A 17,827-nucleotide genomic window follows, 5' to 3' on the forward strand; every position below is an offset into this window, starting at 1 on the left:
GAGATTCTGTGTGTCCAATAATGCAACTAAAAGCCAGAAGGGGAGCTGTGGCTCCGGAGAAGGAGCACTAGACCTGAGCAATAGAGGCTCAAGCACTGGACACTGGCCCTGAGTTCATGCCCCAGGCCTGGCCAAAGAAAAAAACCAACAACAGACATTTCCAGTTTAAGAAAATATTGCAATCTCATTTTCTGCTTCCTGTCTCCTTCCTTTTGGAAGTGTGTTCTGGGGGTGCTGTTTAGTTCATTTCCACTCACTTCTAGTTTTTCCTGATGGTGCCTTTCTCCTCCCTCTCCAGGGCTCTTTTCCTTGCTCCAGACAGGTGATGAAGTCTGGTTTAGAGACATTAAGACCTGGGCATTGACAAAATAGGAAGGTGTCTGTCCTGGGGAACATGAGAGAATGTGGCCCCCTTGTACACCCTGGTGTTTAGTTTCAGATGGGGGATTTGTGGTGTCCAGGACCCATGTGCAATGTGGACCCCGGCTTTCAGCATCCTGCTGTCGGTGAATCAAATGAGTAGGGTGAATAGTACATGTTGAGCTATATCCTGTGTCACTGAATGGCTAGCATTCCCACTCAGCTATGATGGGCACGCAAGCTGGGTGCCAGTGGCTCATGCCTGTAAGCTTTGCTTCTTAGTAGATTGAGAACTGAAGGATCAGAGGTGAAAGCCAGCCGGTGGAGAAAAGTCTGTAAGACCACTAATTAACCAGCAAAATTCTAAAATGGATTTGTGGTAAAGCATGCACACATGTACACAAGTATACAAACACACATAGACACATACACACACACATATATGCAGACACACACACCAAAATAAAATCAAACTTTCTTTTTTTTTTTTTTTTTGGCCAGGACTGGGCCTTGGACTCCGGGCCTGAGCACTGTCCCTGGCTTCTTCCCGCTCAAGGCTAGCACTCCGCCACTTGAGCCACAGCGCCGCTTCTGGCCGTTTTCTGTATATGTGGTGCTGGGGAATCGAACCTAGGGCCTCGTGTATCCGAGGCAGGCACTCTTGCCACTAGGCTATATCCCCAGCCCTCAAACTTTCTTATACCAAATGGAAGGTGGGGCTGGCGATATAGCCTAGCGGTTGAGTGACTGCCTGGCATACATGAAGCCCTGGGTTTGATTCCTCATCACCACATACATAGCTCAAGTTGATCAAGTGGTAAAGTGCTAGCCTTGAGAAAGAAGAAGTCAGGGACAGTGCTCAGGCACTGAGTCCGAGTCCAAGGTATTCCCTGGACAAGGAAGCACTAGGTTCCTCTACACTGAGGATGTGACAAAGGTGATACAGGAGAATGGTGGCCCCTACCCTGAATGACCATGGCTGTCGTGTAGCAAAGACTGATCACTCCTCCTAATGAGATGAGTTCATCTTGCTTTTGAGATGAAAGAAGTTTCTCCAGTGGTGAATTTAATCAGATCTGGCATGAGGATATTGGGACGGCTCAATGTTTGGATACTTTCCTCTCAGGTGCAAACTCTGCGTTCAGCCTCAGGAACACACATGCACAACCAGAATAGCATTTTCCTGAGAATGCTTATATAGAACTGCTGCTGTTAAATTTTGCTAGTCCTCTATTCAGAAGGTATCCATCTTTTAGTCAATAAAATATCCTTTTAAAAAATTATGTTTTGCTCGAGTTCGGGACCCCCGGAAAGACCACCAGAGACCAAGATCGATGTAAACAGCAAAGAGGTGTTTATTGCAAGCTAGCTCCGTCTTCCGCTAGCTCGGTCTTCCGCGCACACAGCAGCAACTGGTGTCTTTTTATCTGGGGAAACTTCCACACAGTCAGGCATATGTTTGATTAACAATTACATCACACTAAGCAGAGGGAAATAGGCTAATCTAATTTATAGTTAGCTTTGTTAGCAGAGGGCTATAGTTAACTTTCTTAGCAAAGGGCTAAACTACATTCCTAAAGTTAAACTTTGTTAGCAGAGGGCTAAAACGCATTCCTAAAGTTAAACTTTGTTAGCAGAGGGTTAAACCGCATTCCTTCCTAAAGTTAAACTTCAATCTCTGTTTATATCTAACACATACATGGTCTGTTTGAGACATTCAGCAGTTTTTCTAAAAAAGAATGTTTGTGCAGGCTTTCTGTGTAACTTCCTGATTTAGGGGAGAGCAAGCTTAGATTTTTAAGATGGAGTCACTTAGGTGTTTTCAATTAGAGAACTCAAGAAACTAACCCCCTGCAAACCCAGTAAAACAATTACTAAATGGGTAAAGGAACTAAAGAGATACTTCACAGTAGAAGAAATAAAAATAGCAAAGAAACATGAGGAAATGTTCAACATCCCTGGCAGTAAAGGAAATGCAAATAAAAGCAACCCTGAGATACCACCTCACTCTAGTTAGAACGGCTTATAAGCTGAACTCAGGCAACAACAAATGCGGGAGGGGATGCGGAGAAAAGAACCCTTCTCCACTGTTGGTGGGAGTGCAAACTAATTCAGCCACTTTGGAGAACAGTATGGAGGTTCCTCAAAAAACTCAGCATAGACCTACCCTATGACACAGCCCTGCCACTCCTAGGCATCTATCCTGTGGAGCCAGAATGACTCCATTTTGAGGCAGCCCCCATTTTTGCTGTTTGTTCAAACTATGAGTAACCAGAGCCCACCCCAATTCCAAGAACTGCTGACTTGTTTGTGCTGAAACTGCTAAACCATAAATCACTGGGACACAACAAAGCCATTTTGAAGTCAGGCCCCACTTTGTACTATAGCTGACTTCAGACTCACATAAATTCCAGGAAATGACTATGCTAACCTGAGATAAGCAGGCCTTGTGAGCAAACCCAGGCCACCAATTATCCCCGGCTAGCAGAACAAGCTTATAGTGTCAGTCCCTGCCAGTGCTCGCTGCAGCAGAGACCCCGCCCACTCGCCCTTTCCTCACAACTCCTGGCTCCTCCCCAAGCAATGACACATATGCCCCGCCTCTTCCCCGCCCCCTCGCCTGCCCGCCCAAGGCCCTTAAGTAGGTCCTCGCCACGCCCTCTTTTCCGCCCACCCGTTTCCACGCCCCTCCGGGTTCGCCCCGCCCACGCCCCTTCTCGCCGGGGCTGTACGCCGGGGCTGTACGGGTTCTCCGCCGCCAACCGGGAAGCGCGTGCGGTTTGGAGAGGCGGTCGCGGCGCAGATCGTGAGTCTCCTTTGGCGTTAGGATACGTCGGCGTTTGAGGGGGTCCCCAAGTTCTATGGCAAGGGTCGGGGGGTCTTCCGAAGTCCCCGTGGGGCCTTCCTCCCAGAGAGCCTGAGTAAGAATCTCCTGGGTCCACCTGGCCGGTATTCCTCACTTCCACCAGCTTCGGCCTGGCGGGCCAGGGTCAAGGTTGAGGGTGGGGGGTGGGTGCAGGCCCTGCTCCACCCTATCCCCAGCTCAGACCTCCACCCTGTCATCCAGGCCCCATTCCGGAACCCTGCCCAAGCCCCCAGGCCCCTGCCTGACCCTTTCCACACTACTACCTCCCCTACACCCCCAACCCTCAACTCCTCACCAGCTTTGCGACTCCCAGCCTGCAACCTGACCTCCGATTCAGTTCCAGCTTCCTATCCAGACCCCAGGCTCCTAGCCCTAGTCTGTGCCCGATATTGGTCCCATGCCTGGTCCTGCTCCTGGTCCCGCTGCCCCCTGCTAGACATTGGGAGACCCTGCAATGCTGATCCTTGTGGTCCTTAAGCCAGGCCCAACCCCTGGCACTGCACTACACCCCGCCCCACAACACCCCACCCATCCAGCCTCTTCCTAGCCCAGCCCTGGTGCTGCTGCCAATCCTATCCAGGGGCAGTCCTGGATGGGGAGAGGGAGACCTTGGAGCCTGCATGTTACTCTGGACCTGTCCTTGGGGGTCTCTGCGAAGGCGAGGACAAAGGATCATCAGGAGAAAGGCTGACAGGAAATCCGGAAAACCAAAAGATACGGGAGAGCCCTAGCAAAGTAGACAGTGGGGTGCAAGGCTGTGCAAAGAATTGGTGGCAAGAGCAGAAAAAGCCACAAAGAAAACAGCACGTGAGAACAAATAGAGAAATGCAGAATCTTCATCTCCAGAAAACCCCAGGACATCACATAGGTGGCTGGGTGCAGGAAACAGAGAGCACCTCCTAGTGGGAGAAGAGAATGATTGGCAGCTGTGCAGAGCAATTTGGTCCTGTGAAAGAGGGGTCAGGGGTTACAAGGAGAGCACCGGGAGCAGGGCCAACAATGATTGTAACCCTAGTCACTCAGGAGGCTGAGGTGTGAGAATAAAGGTTTGAAGTCAGCCTGGGCAGGAGAATGCAACCCCCCTTCCCCTTTTTATAAGGTCAGAGACTGGGACTCAAACTTGGTAGTGATGCCTTTTGGCTCAGTGACTTTGGCTCTTCAGCCGCTCCACACCTCCAACCCTTCTTTGAAACATTTTTTTTTCTCTTTATGTGGTGATGAGGAATCAAACCCGGGCTTTATATATATGAGGCAAGCACTCCACCTCTAGGCCATATCCCCAGTCCCCCTCTCTGAAACTCTTATCTCCAATAACCACCAAAAAGCCAGAGTGGAGCTGTGGCTCAAGTGGTAGAGCCCCAGCCTTGAGGCAGAAAGCTCAGGCACAGCAGCTAGGTCTTGAGTTCAAGCCCCAGGACTGGCATTGTCATCACCCCTTCAGTGGACAGCAACTCATAGTGAGGTACTCCCAGGACTGGGATATAGGGTGTGTGTGTTGGACCTAAGCATTAACTGGCATATTTTCCACACTAAGGAATGACTTCTAGAAAGTAACAGTATCTAAGGAGGAAGCCCCAGGGAAGAGGAAGAGGAAAGAAAAGGAGCCAGAGATGGCGGCTGAGACTCAGGTAAAGCCTTATGTCTCCTTCCTGTCCAAGGACGTGATCCTGGGTAATGACTGCACTGGCGCCTGCCTGCCAGCTGTGCTCATGTGCAGCCACACTTCCCTCAGCCCCTCTCACATCCACTGCGCATGGGCACAGGAGGGCATCTCCCAGGCAAGCTGTTCTTCTGTCCTTGCTGAAGCCTCTCAGCTGGTGTTCTTTTCAGCTTTGTGTTCTCTCTCTCTCTCTTTTTGGAACCCTCAATCCTAGGGCTTGAATTCAGGGCCTGAGTGCTGTCATAAACTGTTTTGCTCCAGGCCTGATGCTCTACTATTTGAGTCAAAGCTCCACTTCTGGCTTTTTTGTCGCTTAACTTAATTGGAAGTAAGAGTTCTCATGGACTTTCAGCTGGCTTTGAACTGCGATCCTCAGATCTAGGCCTCCTCAGTGGCTAGCATTCAGGTGTGAGCCACGGGTATTTGGGTTCTTTTATTTTTATTTATTTACTAACTTATTTTTGCCAGTTTTGGGGCCTTGGACTCAGGTCCTGAGCACTGTCCCTGGCTTCTTTTTGCTCAAGGCTAGCACTCTGCCACTTGAGCCACAGCCCACCTCTGGCCTTTTCTATATATGTGGTGCTGGGGAAACGAACCCAGGGCTTCATGTATAGGAGGCAAGCACTCTTGTCACTAGGCCATATTCCAAGCCGATGTTTGGGTTGTTTTAACACAGCTCCTAGGTCCTCACTGTCTCAAAGAATGCTTGCATGTACAATTCCATGTAGCCTTTTCCTTTTGGTGTCCTAGCAAAGCCACCATTCCAAAGTGTAACATCCTGAATCTTCCTTGTGTCCCTGATGTGTTGATTGCTTTGTCAGGGTAGATATCTGATTATCATTCCATGTGATACTTTCTCTGAGTCCATGGATGTGTGTGTGTGTGTGTGTGTGTGTGTGTGTGTGTGTGTGATGCCATTTGTTTTTCTCCTTTGGGACAGTTGACATTCAGGGACGTGGCTGTGGATTTCACGCGGGAGGAGTGGCGGTGCCTGACCCTGGCTCAGCGGGCTCTGTACAGGGAAGTCATGCTGGACAACTACAGGAACCTGGTCTCTGTGGGTGAGGACGACCTCCACACACAAGTTGGAGTTTTACTCTTCATCCTGTTGTTTTCCCCTATGTGCCTGGAGAGCCCTAAGTTCCATGACTAGATGTAAAGCTCTATGGAATCAAAGAAAGATGCTGTAGTGGCCTCTGGATTTTAATACCCATCTTTTGTCCTGCCTCTTGTCACCCACACTTTAAGTGAGCACATGGGAATGTCAGCTATGGCAGGCTACACTCTTATTCTTCTTTGTTCCTTTTCCCATTTTCCTTCTTCCCTCTCCCTTTCTTTCTTTTTTTTGCCAGTCCTGGGGCTTGGACTCAGGGCCTGAGCACTGTCCCTGGCTTCCTTTTGCTCAAGGCTAGCACTCTGCCACTTGAGCCACAGTGCCACTTCTGGCTGTTTTCTATATATATGGTGCTGGGGAATCGAACCCAGGGCTTCATGTATACGAGGCAAGCACTCTTGCCACTAGGCCATATCCCCAGCCCCTTCCCTCTCCCTTTCTTCGTCTTCTTTTCCCTTCCCTCTCTAGGGGTTTGTACATGATAGTCAAATCTTGTTTCACTGAGCTACATCCCAAGCACTATGACCGATTTTCCTTCCCTTCCTCCCCTCCCCTCCTGTCCTCCCTCCTCTTCCTCATCTTTTTTTCTTTTTGAAAAAGGATTCCACTTTGTAGCCCTTGCTGTCCTTGAACTTGCCATTGAACTTGTGAGTGCAGGGATTACAGAGATGACACCACACTCAGCCCAAGACAGAGTTTGGATGTATTGATTGCCCTGCACGTCTGACTCCGTAGTTCTTGCATTGCTGTCTGCATATTAAAGTGTCCTCTTGAGTTTTCAGATGGAGGCAGTGTGGTGAATGTGTGATCTGTCTTGTGCGTCCTTGTGTGATGTCCCCTTTTCATGGATGTGTGGGACTGGGGATTCCAAAAAGGCCACAGTGCACTGTCTTTCTGTGAACAGGAATCTCCCCTCCCAGCGTGAGAGGCATTCTCCTGTTGAAGCCGGGGAAAGAGCCCTGGGTGGCACAGAGGGACGTGGAAACACCAGCAGAGCTGATTGGTCTGGAAGGCGCCACATGCGTGAGCACAGGTAAGGGCTCAGATGTGCAGAGATGGCGCCACATGCGTGAGCACAGGTAAGGGCTCAGATGTGCAGAGATGGAGCTGGGGAACCTGGTCACAAGTGGAATTTTCTTTTTCTTTTTTTCTCGGTTGTGGGGCTTGAACTCAGGGCCTGGGTGCTCTTCCTGAGCTTCTCAGCTGAAGGCTAGCTCTCTACCACCTGAGCCACAGCACCAGTTCTAGTTTTCTAGGCTTTCCTGCCCAGGTTACCTTTGCACTGCGATCCTAGATTCCAGCTTCCTGAGTAGCTAAGATTACAGGCTTGTGCCACTGGCACCTTGCTTACATAGGAAAGTTTTCTGGAGGAAAACAAGCATCTCTGCTGACAGCCCTAGAGGACTTTAGGATTTCTCCCACTTGTCCCTCTGTCCTTCAGGTGTAATATGCCATTTTGTGTATCTACTACATTTTCTGTATCCATTGGAGGGCTCCCAGGTGGACTCCCCAGCAAATCATGGGTATGTAGTACCCCAGCTGTCTCTGTTATATTTTGGGTTCCTGTCCTTCAGATGCATACATGGAGCTAGATGGCTAGACATTCCACTTCTTTTTCTGGTTGCTTTTTTTTTTTTGCTTTGTTTTGTTTTTTGGTTGCTTTTTTTTGTTTTTGTTAAAGGAAATTACTTGTTCGTTTTAGCATGGATTACCTTTTTTTTTTTTTTTTTGGTTCCTTAGCTAAAGTTTAAATGTAATCAACAAGCATTGTACAACGTAACTGCCAGAAATCTGTTTGGTATGAGTGGGTGTAGGCAGTTTATAGCATATATCGCAGGTGTTTTTTGTTTGTTTGTTTGTCTTATAACATTTTGAGTAGCACATCATGGATGTCTTATTTAACATTGATCAACATGTTTTAACAACTTTTGAGACTGTACTTTCATGATGGTTTTCAAAGTATACTTCAAGGTAGAATGTCATAGTCAAAGCTTAAGGCTTTTGGTATTGACTGCCAGAGATTTCACTTATCCACATTCCACAAGCAGTATAACGGTCCCAATTTCCCTGATTATCAGTTTTGTAAGAAAACACAAACCATCTCAACTCTTGCTTTAATATATATTTAACTTGTGGGATTGAAGATATATATTACGTGTATTGTTCATTGGCACTTACTCTTCTGTGATTATGATTTGGTTTTCTTTTACACTCTTTATACTAAGAATTGAAAAATATACTCCAAGCCCAAATACAAGGTTTTGTTTTAATTGGGAGCTTTTCACAGGGAGACAGTGTAAATTCGGTCCAAAGTAGGGTTATGAATTCAAACTCTGAACTCAGTACCTTTTAGCTATGACCATTCACCTTATTTCCTCATCCAGAAAATATGGACTGTAGTGAAATAACTAATGTATATATACAAAGCCCTTAGCAGGTAATTCTTACTGATCTAAGACCTCTCTATATAGAGTATTTTCCTTTTGCAATGTATCAGTTTCTATATTCAACACCTTACTCATTGCAGTTTGGGTATTTCCCTGTGGGGAAAAAAGGAAAATGAGTAGCTCCCACACTGCAGGTGTTTTGGGGGATTCTTTTCTGGCATTGCTGTATTGAGTTGTATTGAGTTCCCACCTCTGCTTTGCAATTCATATTTACCAGTTAATTCATTCTGTAAACCCCTTTGTGCCTTGAAGCATTACAATGTATTGTGTGCTCTGTGGTCTTATTTGTGTACATAGTCACTGTGTTGTAAATAGGCATTTTGTTCAGTTCAGTGATGATATGACCTTATGCTTTCTGGCAGTTGGGGTGCGGTGGCCCCGCGGGAGGCGCAGGTGAATCCTGTCTTCCTCACAATGAGATTGGCTCAGGATGCCTGCGTTCCTCATAACTTGTTAAAACAAGGCTTCCCTTCTCTTTGTAATCAACTTTGCAGGAAAGTGTCCTAAGCCTTTTGTGTTTATAAATGTTGGATTTTATACCTCTCAGAGTTCATATGGCTTCTCTGTGTGTAAGTCTTCTTGTAGTAGTGTCTCTTTCAGCATGAACTACTTAACTCTGACTAATCAGATGGAAACTTTATATATCTTTCAGATAACTCTCCTGGATGTCCACCAAAAGCGCGGAGTGATAATGGAGAAATACCCCGAAATCACCCCTCACCCCTGGCGCGTCCCCTGGGGACCCACTCCAAGGAGAAGCCTCACAGCTGTGCTAAGTGCGGGAAGGCTTTCTCCACACAGTCCAGTCTGGTGGTTCACAAGCGAATCCATAGTGGCGAGAAGCCCTACCAGTGTGCACAGTGCGGGAAGGCGTACAGCCAGATGTCCAGCCTCCGCATTCACCTCAGGACGCACACTAAGGACACGCGGTACCAGTGTGGTGAGTGTGGCAAGGACTTTCCTACGCTCCGTATTCTCACCACACATCAGGCTGTGCACCCTGGAACAAAGCTGTACCGCTGTGCTGAGTGTGGAAAGAGATTCAGCCACGCCTGTGCCCTCGCCATGCACCAAAAAACGCACACTGGAGAGAGACCCTTAGTGTGTGGCGTGTGCAGCCAAGCCTTCAGCTGGCACACCAGCTTCTTAAAACACCAGGTCTTGCACACTGGCTGCAAGCCATACATCTGCGCCGATTGTGGGAAGTTCTTTAACCATAACTCCGGCCTTGCCACCCACCGCAGGTTGCACACTGGCGAGAGGCCGCACCGCTGTGCTCATTGTGGGAAGGGGTTCATACAGAAAAGTTGCCTTGTGCGACACACCAGGACACACACTGGAGAGAGGCCATACAGCTGCGCCCAGTGTGGGAAGGCATTCACAGAGAAACGTACCCTCACAGACCACCAGAGGACCCACACTGGGGAAAAGCCGTTTGCGTGTGGCGTGTGTGGCAAGGCCTTCAACACGCGTTCCGGCCGAAGGGCACACCAGATTGTGCACACTGGCCAGAAGGCATACAGGTGCGATGAGTGTGGAAAAGCGTTCACTAATGCCTGCAGCTTTGCATCGCATCGCAGGTCATCCACCAGGGAGGGGCCGTACGTGTGTGGTACCTGTGGCAAGGCCTTCAGCATGCGTGCCTGCCTAATGGAACACAAAACTGTGCACACTGGCCACAAGGCATACAATTGTGACGAGTGTGGAAAAGCATACACTTGTGCCTATAGCCTCAGAGTGCATCTCAGAAAACATACCGGGGAGAGGCCGTACCTGTGTGACACATGTGGCAAGGCGTTCAGCAGTCGCAAGAGCCTCACCAAACACCAGGACGTGCACACTGACCACAAGCCTCACAGGTGTACAGAGTGTGGGAAGAGTTTCAGACAGGTCTCCCACCTTGCTGTGCACAGCAGGACACACGCTAGGCCGAAGCCATAGGGGTGGGGTTAGTGGGCCAAAGCCTTAGACTCTCCAACCTCAGCACCCACAGTGCCATCCAAGCAGAACACCAGCCAGACAATTGCCCAGTATGGTCAGAGCCCCACCTTGTGGGGAGACATACTCAGCCCTATGGGTGACACGTGCAGAAAGGCGTTCAGCCCACGTTCCAACTTCATGAGCCATTGTAGGCTTTATGCCCCACAGAACCCTGGGGAGTGAGCACAGTGTGGCGTGATCCTTCCCCACCTGGCCTCCAATGCCCTGTTCTCAACAATGTCAAAGCAAGGATGACAGAAAACTGCTCAGCAGGAGTTCAGGCAAGCTGCTGAGTGGAGTGGTTCCTTCTGTAAGCCCAGCAGCCTGAGCTACAGAATAGCAAGACCCTGAGTTTCTGAACAGTTTGTGAGAATAGCTGTCACCAAGTGCAGGAAACAGGGACTCTCGTCACAGACACAGCAGAGGCTGGGAAGCAAGCCTCAGCCAGCAGACATGGGAACAGACTGGTTTGCTGAAACCACCCAGGGTTCCATCGGCTCCCTCCTCCACCGTGGGCTTCGCCCATCTCCAAAGGGATTCTGAGGCAAGTATATGTAATAACAAGCTATATACAAGAGTATGAGGATGCCTGTAATCAACACATTCAGGTCACCAAGTGCAATTATTGCAGGTGCTGTGCCTTCATGATGGAGTCTCGCTAATGAAATGCCCTCCTGGAGGTTTCCTAGGTAGGGTCCTGAAAGGGCTGGGCTTGCCATCTTGTGAGGATTATTTCTATGCAAACTCTGGGGAAGGTGAATGTGCCTTCTGAAACCAAAGGCTCTGCACGGCAGCCTCCAGACGGTGGAGAGTGGTGGGGAATGGAGGTGCGACATTATAGGAAGTCACTAATTGTCCAACCAAACCTAACCCTAAACCCAGGGCTTGTAGCCTTTGGTTGCCTCTGGCCCTGCCCAAATTTGATCAACTGTTCCCTTGGCTGTTAAAACTTCCCCACCAGGCTGGGAATGTGGTTTAGTGGTAGGGTGCTTGCCTAGCACTTGCCTGGGTTTGATTTCTCAGTACAGAAAAGGCTGGAAGTGGGGCTGTGGTAGAGTACTAGCCTTGAGCACAGAGAGGTTCAAGGACAGTGCCCAGGCCCTGAGTAAAAACCCCAGGTCTGGCAAAACAAAAAAACTAAAACCTTCCTGACCATTCTCATTTTGCTGCTACAACTGAAGAAAGTGGAGAAAAATATGTCCCCAGCTGGCCACTGGTAGCTCACAACAGTAATCCTAGCTACTCAGGAGGCCGAGATCTGAGGAAAGTGGTTTGAGCCTGAAAGGTCCTACGCAGTGAGAGAGCACGCATAGAGAAGTAGAAGTGATTGAAAGAGTTTGTTGGGGTACGCTCCTGGGCACCCCTCTGGTTGGGGATCACAGAGGTTGCGCCTGGGCCTGGCTCTGGCAGGGTTTATATGGCAGGGGCCAAAGGCAGTTTGGTCAGCAGTGGTAGTGAGCAGGGAGCATGTGGCTAGTTCTGCAAATCTGGGTGGTTCCAGGTGGTCTCAGGCTCGTGCTTCTAGGAATGGCTGATGCAGATGGTGTTTCCTGGTAGGTGAAGTGCCAGACTTTGAAGTCAGGCCCCATTTTACCACGTGAACCCCATTTTACCACGTGAACCCCATTTTAGAATCGAACCCTGAGCCAATCAGATTTGTACCTGTGTCCTAATCTTGCTTGCTTGAACACCTGATTCTTGTAACCTTGTTCTTTGCCTTCATAAGCCCTGTGTAATCACAGCTCGGGGCTCCCTCCTAACCTCCGCTGTGTCGGTGGGTAGGATGAGGCCCGAGTTGCAGCTCGCTTAATAAAGCCTTGCTTTTGCATTTCGGAATGTCTGGGTCTTGGTGCTCTTCTTGGTGGTGATTTCGTGACTTGGCATAACAGTAGGAAGGTTGTTTATTCCTCGCACCTGTGAGTGAGCCCTCCAGTGCCTGACATCTTGGCATCTTTTGTTGGATAATAGGGCGAAGACAGTCATCTGGGTACTTCTTGTGTAAGGGCCAACCTGAGAACCTGAGAGACTTAGTATAGTGAGTTTTAGTGTTAAAATTATATAACAGCTTCTAAACCCTGGTGATGACTCCATGCTAGAGGGCTGCAACCCCACCCGTGAGACTAGTTTCTTATAGTTTGACATTTAAAAATATAGGGAGCCCTTGTTCCCCTCTGTACCTAGGTAACAATCATAGTAACAGACAGTTACAAGTGGTCATAGTCATAGACTATAGAAATAACCATACTAGTAGTAGAAATGCCATGCTAACTGTCAGGTTGGTTTACTTATGATTGAGTACTGGATTGTTTTAGCCAGCTCAAGCTTGCTTAGTGGTAATGGGAAAACATGGTAGCAATTGTTAAAGTTGGTACTAGGTCAGCCTGACCACAAAATTCTGCTTCTGTAAACGGCTTGCTTAATCCATTTGTGACTTGTTCTACCTCCTGCATTAACTCCCTGCAACAGTGCTACGTGACCACCTGCTGTCAGTTCCTGATACCAAAGCCAAAATAGGTAACTGAAAGGGTAGATAGCCAATCAAGAAAACCCAGCTGGAATTTCCCTTGTGTGAGCCAGTGGTGTTAAAGGGCAGCTGTTGGCATTACAGTTTGTAGTTACTTTGCTTTAAAAGTAGACTGTGAGGGGCTGGGGATATAGCCTAGTGGCAAGAGTGCCTGCCTCGGATACACGAGGCCCTAGGTTCGATTCCCCAGCACCACATATACAGAAAACGGCCAGAAGGGGCGCTGTGGCTCAAGTGGCAGAGTGCTAGCCTTGAGCTGGAAGAAGCCAGGGACAGTGCTCAGGCCCTGAGTCCAAGGCCCAGGACTGGCCAAAAAAAAAAAAAAAAAAAAAAAAAAAGTAGACTGTGAGATCAGGGAAAGGTCGCTCCCCAAGGGGACGGTCCTGGCCCTTGCCAGTCAGCTAGTGATTTTGATGCTTGATGTGAAATAAACTGTTATACTTTTGCATTTGGTCAGTCTCATTCCTTTGATCACAGAACCTATCACCTGTTGAACAGCGGCATAGAGGGGTAGGATGCCGATTTGTCTAGGGTGCTGGAGGGGAGGCAGGAGTAGGTAGATGAGTATACTGGTGAAGGAGAAGGAGCTCCTGTATAAATTTTAAAAGGCAGGGATCAAAAAGAAAAAAAGCAGAGTAAAATTATAGGTCTAGCCACTGGGCTAGAGGATTTTGAAACCATCCCTGGTCAGCTCTGGTGGCTGTTTAGTCCCGGTAGTAAGCTGTGAGCCCTCCAGCTGCCTGACAGAGGCCAGCCCAGGCAGGAAAACCTGACACTAACCTTCACTTAATCACCAAAATTTCAAAGGTGTGTGTGGGGTGGCTCAAGTGGTAGAGTGCAGTCTTGGGCAAAAAGGGCTCTAGGACAGAACATAGGCTTTGTGTTCAGGCCCCTGTACTGGCACCCGGGCATAAACACACTTACACACACAGAGAAACACACACACACACATATGTTAGGCAGTGGAAACTTTGTAATCATGTCTCCTGAAACCAACCTCACTGGGAAATCAGTTGTTCCATCAACCCTTGTTTCTTGAGTTCAAATAAGAATCTTTGTTACGATGGTGTAGTGTTGAATTTGGGCTGTGTGACAACAATGACCACCCCCCCCCATAGATTTCACTGAAATATATGTATATAAATATGTAATTGTTATTATTTTGCTGGTCCTTAAAATGGGGTTGAGGGGATCCCCCATCCCTCCAAGAGTCCACTACTCAGAAACAGTCTCAAGTAAAAAGGTGGATTTATTGGGGAAGCAAAAAGCGAACTGACTGGCCAGGGCTGCAGCCCAAACTCTGGAGCTGGGACCGTGCACCCCGGGTCTAGCTTAGGGTCAGGTTATAAAGGCAAACACCACATGGTCAAAGTTGCCACACAGGTGGTCAATGAAGTTACAACATTTACAGAGCATGCCAGGTCACATGCAGGTAGAGTTACAGGGTGCCTCAGAGCAACTGTTTGAACCAACCTATCATTTTAATTTTTAATTAATTTATTTTTTTGCCAGTTCTGGGCCTTGAACTCAGGGCCTAAGCACTGTCCTGGCTTCTTGTTGCTCAAGGCTAGCACTCTGTCACTTGAGCCACAGCTTCCACTTCTGGCCGTTTTCTATATATGTGGTGCTGAGGAATTGAACCTAGGGCTTCATGTATACGAGGCAAGCACTATTGCTGCTAGGCCATATTCCCAGCCCCTCAAACTATCGTTTTAGTTAGACTTGGCGCACGGATTTGGCAAGGCTCACATGCTGCAGGTGAAGACCCCCACTCATGGGAGGGCACAGGTTTAACCTTGAACATTCCACTACTCAGGTGGTAAAGCAGGTTACATAATCTTATCACAGTGAAGGGGAACTTCCCTGGATTCTGAGCACATGGGGCACACTGCCAACCCTGAGGCTCAGGGGCTGGGGAGATCTTAGTGAAGATGGAGTCAGCTTCTGCTCTCTTTAACTAATGTGAAATGGAGTCAATCAGACACCCTTCACCAGCCAATGATGGTGCTGGCCAGATCTGACCTCCATATTACAGTCTTGGCCTTGAACTCTGCGCCTGTGCACTGTTCCTTATCTCTTTTTGCTCAAGGCTAGCTCTCTACCTGTAGAGCTATCGGCTCTATTGCCTTGATTACTTGGAGATAAGAGTCTCATGAATTTCCCTGCCTAGCCTGGCTTCCAACCATAATCCTCAGGTCTCAGCCTTCTGAGTAGCTAGGATTACAGGTGTGAGCCACCAGAGTCCAGCTGACATATATCTTTTAATACATTTTTTCCTCACAGCACCTTTTGGTGATTTGAAGTCTATATCTTAGCCCTCTATAGCCCAACACCCTACACCTTGTCCATAAGACAATCTCTAGGGTTAAGCTCAGGTCAGAGCTCCCCTGGAAGTTGTGGAGACCAAGTAAAAGGTGTATGGGAACCGCATTTTCTTGAGTCCTAGAAACAGCAGGCTTAGACAAAGTAGTGGGCCTGGGGAAGAACAAACCTAAGCCAAATAACAGGAGCCCAAAGTAGCTTTGAGGTGCCAGACTTTGAAGTCAGGCCCCACCACGTGAACCCCATTTTAGAATCAAACCCTGAGCCAATCAGATTTGTACCTGTGTTCTAATCTTGCTTGCACAGCTGATTGTTGTAACCTTGTTCTTTGCCTTTATAAGCCCTGTGTAATCACAGCTCGGGGCTTCCTCCTAACCTCCACTGTGTCGGTGGGTAGGACGAGGCCGGAGTTGGCAGCTCGTTAAATAAAGCCTTGCCTTGCTTTTGCATTTCGGAGTGTCTGAATCTCGGTGGTCTTCTTGGGGGTGGTCTTGCGACTTGGCACAACATTTGGGGTTTCGTCTGGGATAGCCCCAGAGACCCCGAGACCCCAGACTCCGAAGGTAAGAAAATAGGGCCGTTCATTCTGTGAGTCTGTGTCTGTGTGATTTGTAGTTTTGTTTTCTGTTTAGGCCAGCCGCTTGAACCTGAAGGACTGGACCGAGAGGCCCTTCTAATGGGTGTCCGTCTAGTCCACTCTATATTTGAGGTTGTCTGGTCCGCTCCTACACAGGAACGGGAGAGAGAGAGCCTCAAGACTGTGTGGTCTGTCCCCTCACAGGGGCAGGAGAGACACAGTGAGACTGTATGGTCTGCCCCCTCATAGGGGCAGGAGAGGCACAGTGAGATTGTGTGGTCTGCCTCCTCACAGGGGCAGGAGAGACACAGTCAAACCTGTAAGCCGCGGCTCCCTAAGTCTGTCTGTAAGTGTTGTCTGGTCTTTGTGCCTGTGATTAAGAGAAGAAATTATACCCACCTGTCCTCCAGGGAGGAAGCACGGAGGAAATGTTTCCCGCTCCATACTCTGAGGAAAATGTTTCAGCTGTGCCCTCCGCTCCGGAGGGTCCTGCCCAGTCAACTCGCCGGCGCCGACAGCCCAGGACACGGACGCATCAGCCCCAAGTCCAAGTCCTGACCCGCAGCCGCCGACGGGGTGGATGTAGGGCCAGCCCAAGCCACCCACAGGTGGCAGGGAGTGACCTCACCATGCTGCGCTGTTATCTCTGTGTTAAATTGGCCTTAGAGACTGGCGCAGACTGGGTGTCACTCCTTCCTTTTGCTCTGCTTAGAGTAAGAAATTCTCCCTATCAGCTTGGTTTTACTCCTTTTGAAATAATGTACGGGTACCCCCCACCCATTATCCCTAGCCTTCAGACTGAATTGCTTGCTGATTTGGATAATGCTGAATTTTTGTGTAAACTCAATTATTTGCAGCTCGTGTACAAGAATGTGACCCCAACTTAAGGCATTATATGATTCTGCTTCTGTCCCTACCCCACATTTATTCAGACCAGGGGACTGAAATCCTAAGAACCACGGTGGAAGGGACCCTAGACGGCATCGCCACTTGGGTTCATTGCTTCCACGCCAGGCCAGCTGACCCCTTTGCCCTGGATGACAACTACCGTGATGGAACATGGGAGGTCTCCAAGCACCCAACTCAGCCGCTTTGCCTTCGCCTCAAGAAAAGAAAGTTAGACTGAGACTAAGGTTATAGTGAGGTGCCAGACTTTGAAGTCAGGCCCCACCACGTGAACCCCATTTTAGAATCGAACCCTGAGCTAATCAGATTTGTACCTGTGTTCTAATCTTGCTTGCACAGCTGATTGTTGTAATCTTGTTCTTTGCCTTTATAAGCCCTGTGTAATCACAGCTCGGGGCTTCCTCCTAACCTCTGCTGTGTCGGTGGGTAGGACGAGGCCCGAGTTGCAGCTCACTTAAATAAAGCCTTGCCTTGCTTTTGCATTTCGGAAATGTCTGAGTCTCGGTGGTCTTTTTGGTGGTGGTCTTGCAACGTGGCACAACAATAGGTTCCTGGCTAGGTAAGGTCTACGCCCCTGAGTCAGCCTGAAGAAGTTACAGAAGATGGATGATCTTCACCCATCAGCCCCCCTTTAAAATCAAGGGACCAGAGTTGTTTTTGGGAAGATGAGGCAGGATAAACTAGAGGCATGCAAAACAGAGGTACAGAGACTATTCTTGTAAGAAATGGTGACAGGCCCTTTGGTTACTACATTGGGCCCTACTGGCCCATGCCTTACCTCTATATCATCCCCTAGACATGCAAGCCACTGAAATGGACAGAATGGAGCCATGATTGGCTCCCAAGGTACCAAAAAGAAAAAAGGGGAAATGAGGTGCCAGACTTTGAAGTCAGGCCCCACCATGTGAACCCCATTTTAGAATCGAACCCTGAGCCAATCAGATTTGTACCTGTGTTCTAATCTTGCTTGCACAGCTGATTGTTGTAACCTTGTTCTTTGCCTTTATAAGCCCTGTGTAATCACAGCTCGGGGCTTCCTCCTAACCTCCGCTGTGTCGGGTGGGTAGGACG

General features: G+C 48.8%; 1 protein-coding gene across 1 annotated transcript; it reads left to right on the plus strand.

The window, feature by feature from the left end:
- Positions 1-4,631: 4,631 nt before the first annotated feature.
- Positions 4,632-10,388, plus strand: LOC125368118 (zinc finger protein OZF-like). Its single transcript, XM_048368973.1, has 4 exons — positions 4,632-4,854; positions 5,821-5,947; positions 6,905-7,033; positions 9,100-10,388. Exons 1-4 carry the CDS (start codon positions 4,837-4,839, stop codon positions 10,386-10,388), a joined length of 1,563 nt encoding a protein of 520 aa, XP_048224930.1. The 5' UTR covers positions 4,632-4,836.
- Positions 10,389-17,827: the final 7,439 nt, after the last annotated feature.

This window comes from Perognathus longimembris, chromosome 20 (genome assembly GCF_023159225.1).
Source record: "Perognathus longimembris pacificus isolate PPM17 chromosome 20, ASM2315922v1, whole genome shotgun sequence".
Lineage (NCBI taxonomy): Eukaryota > Metazoa > Chordata > Mammalia > Rodentia > Heteromyidae > Perognathus > Perognathus longimembris.

Excerpts from the sequence above, each read along its gene's own strand:
- LOC125368118 (XM_048368973.1), top strand. Across the intron at positions 5,948-6,904 it reads CAGGAACCTGGTCTCTGTGG|GAATCTCCCCTCCCAGCGTG; the intron begins GTGAGGACGACC and ends TTCTGTGAACAG. Across the intron at positions 7,034-9,099 it reads CGCCACATGCGTGAGCACAG|ATAACTCTCCTGGATGTCCA; the intron begins GTAAGGGCTCAG and ends TATATCTTTCAG.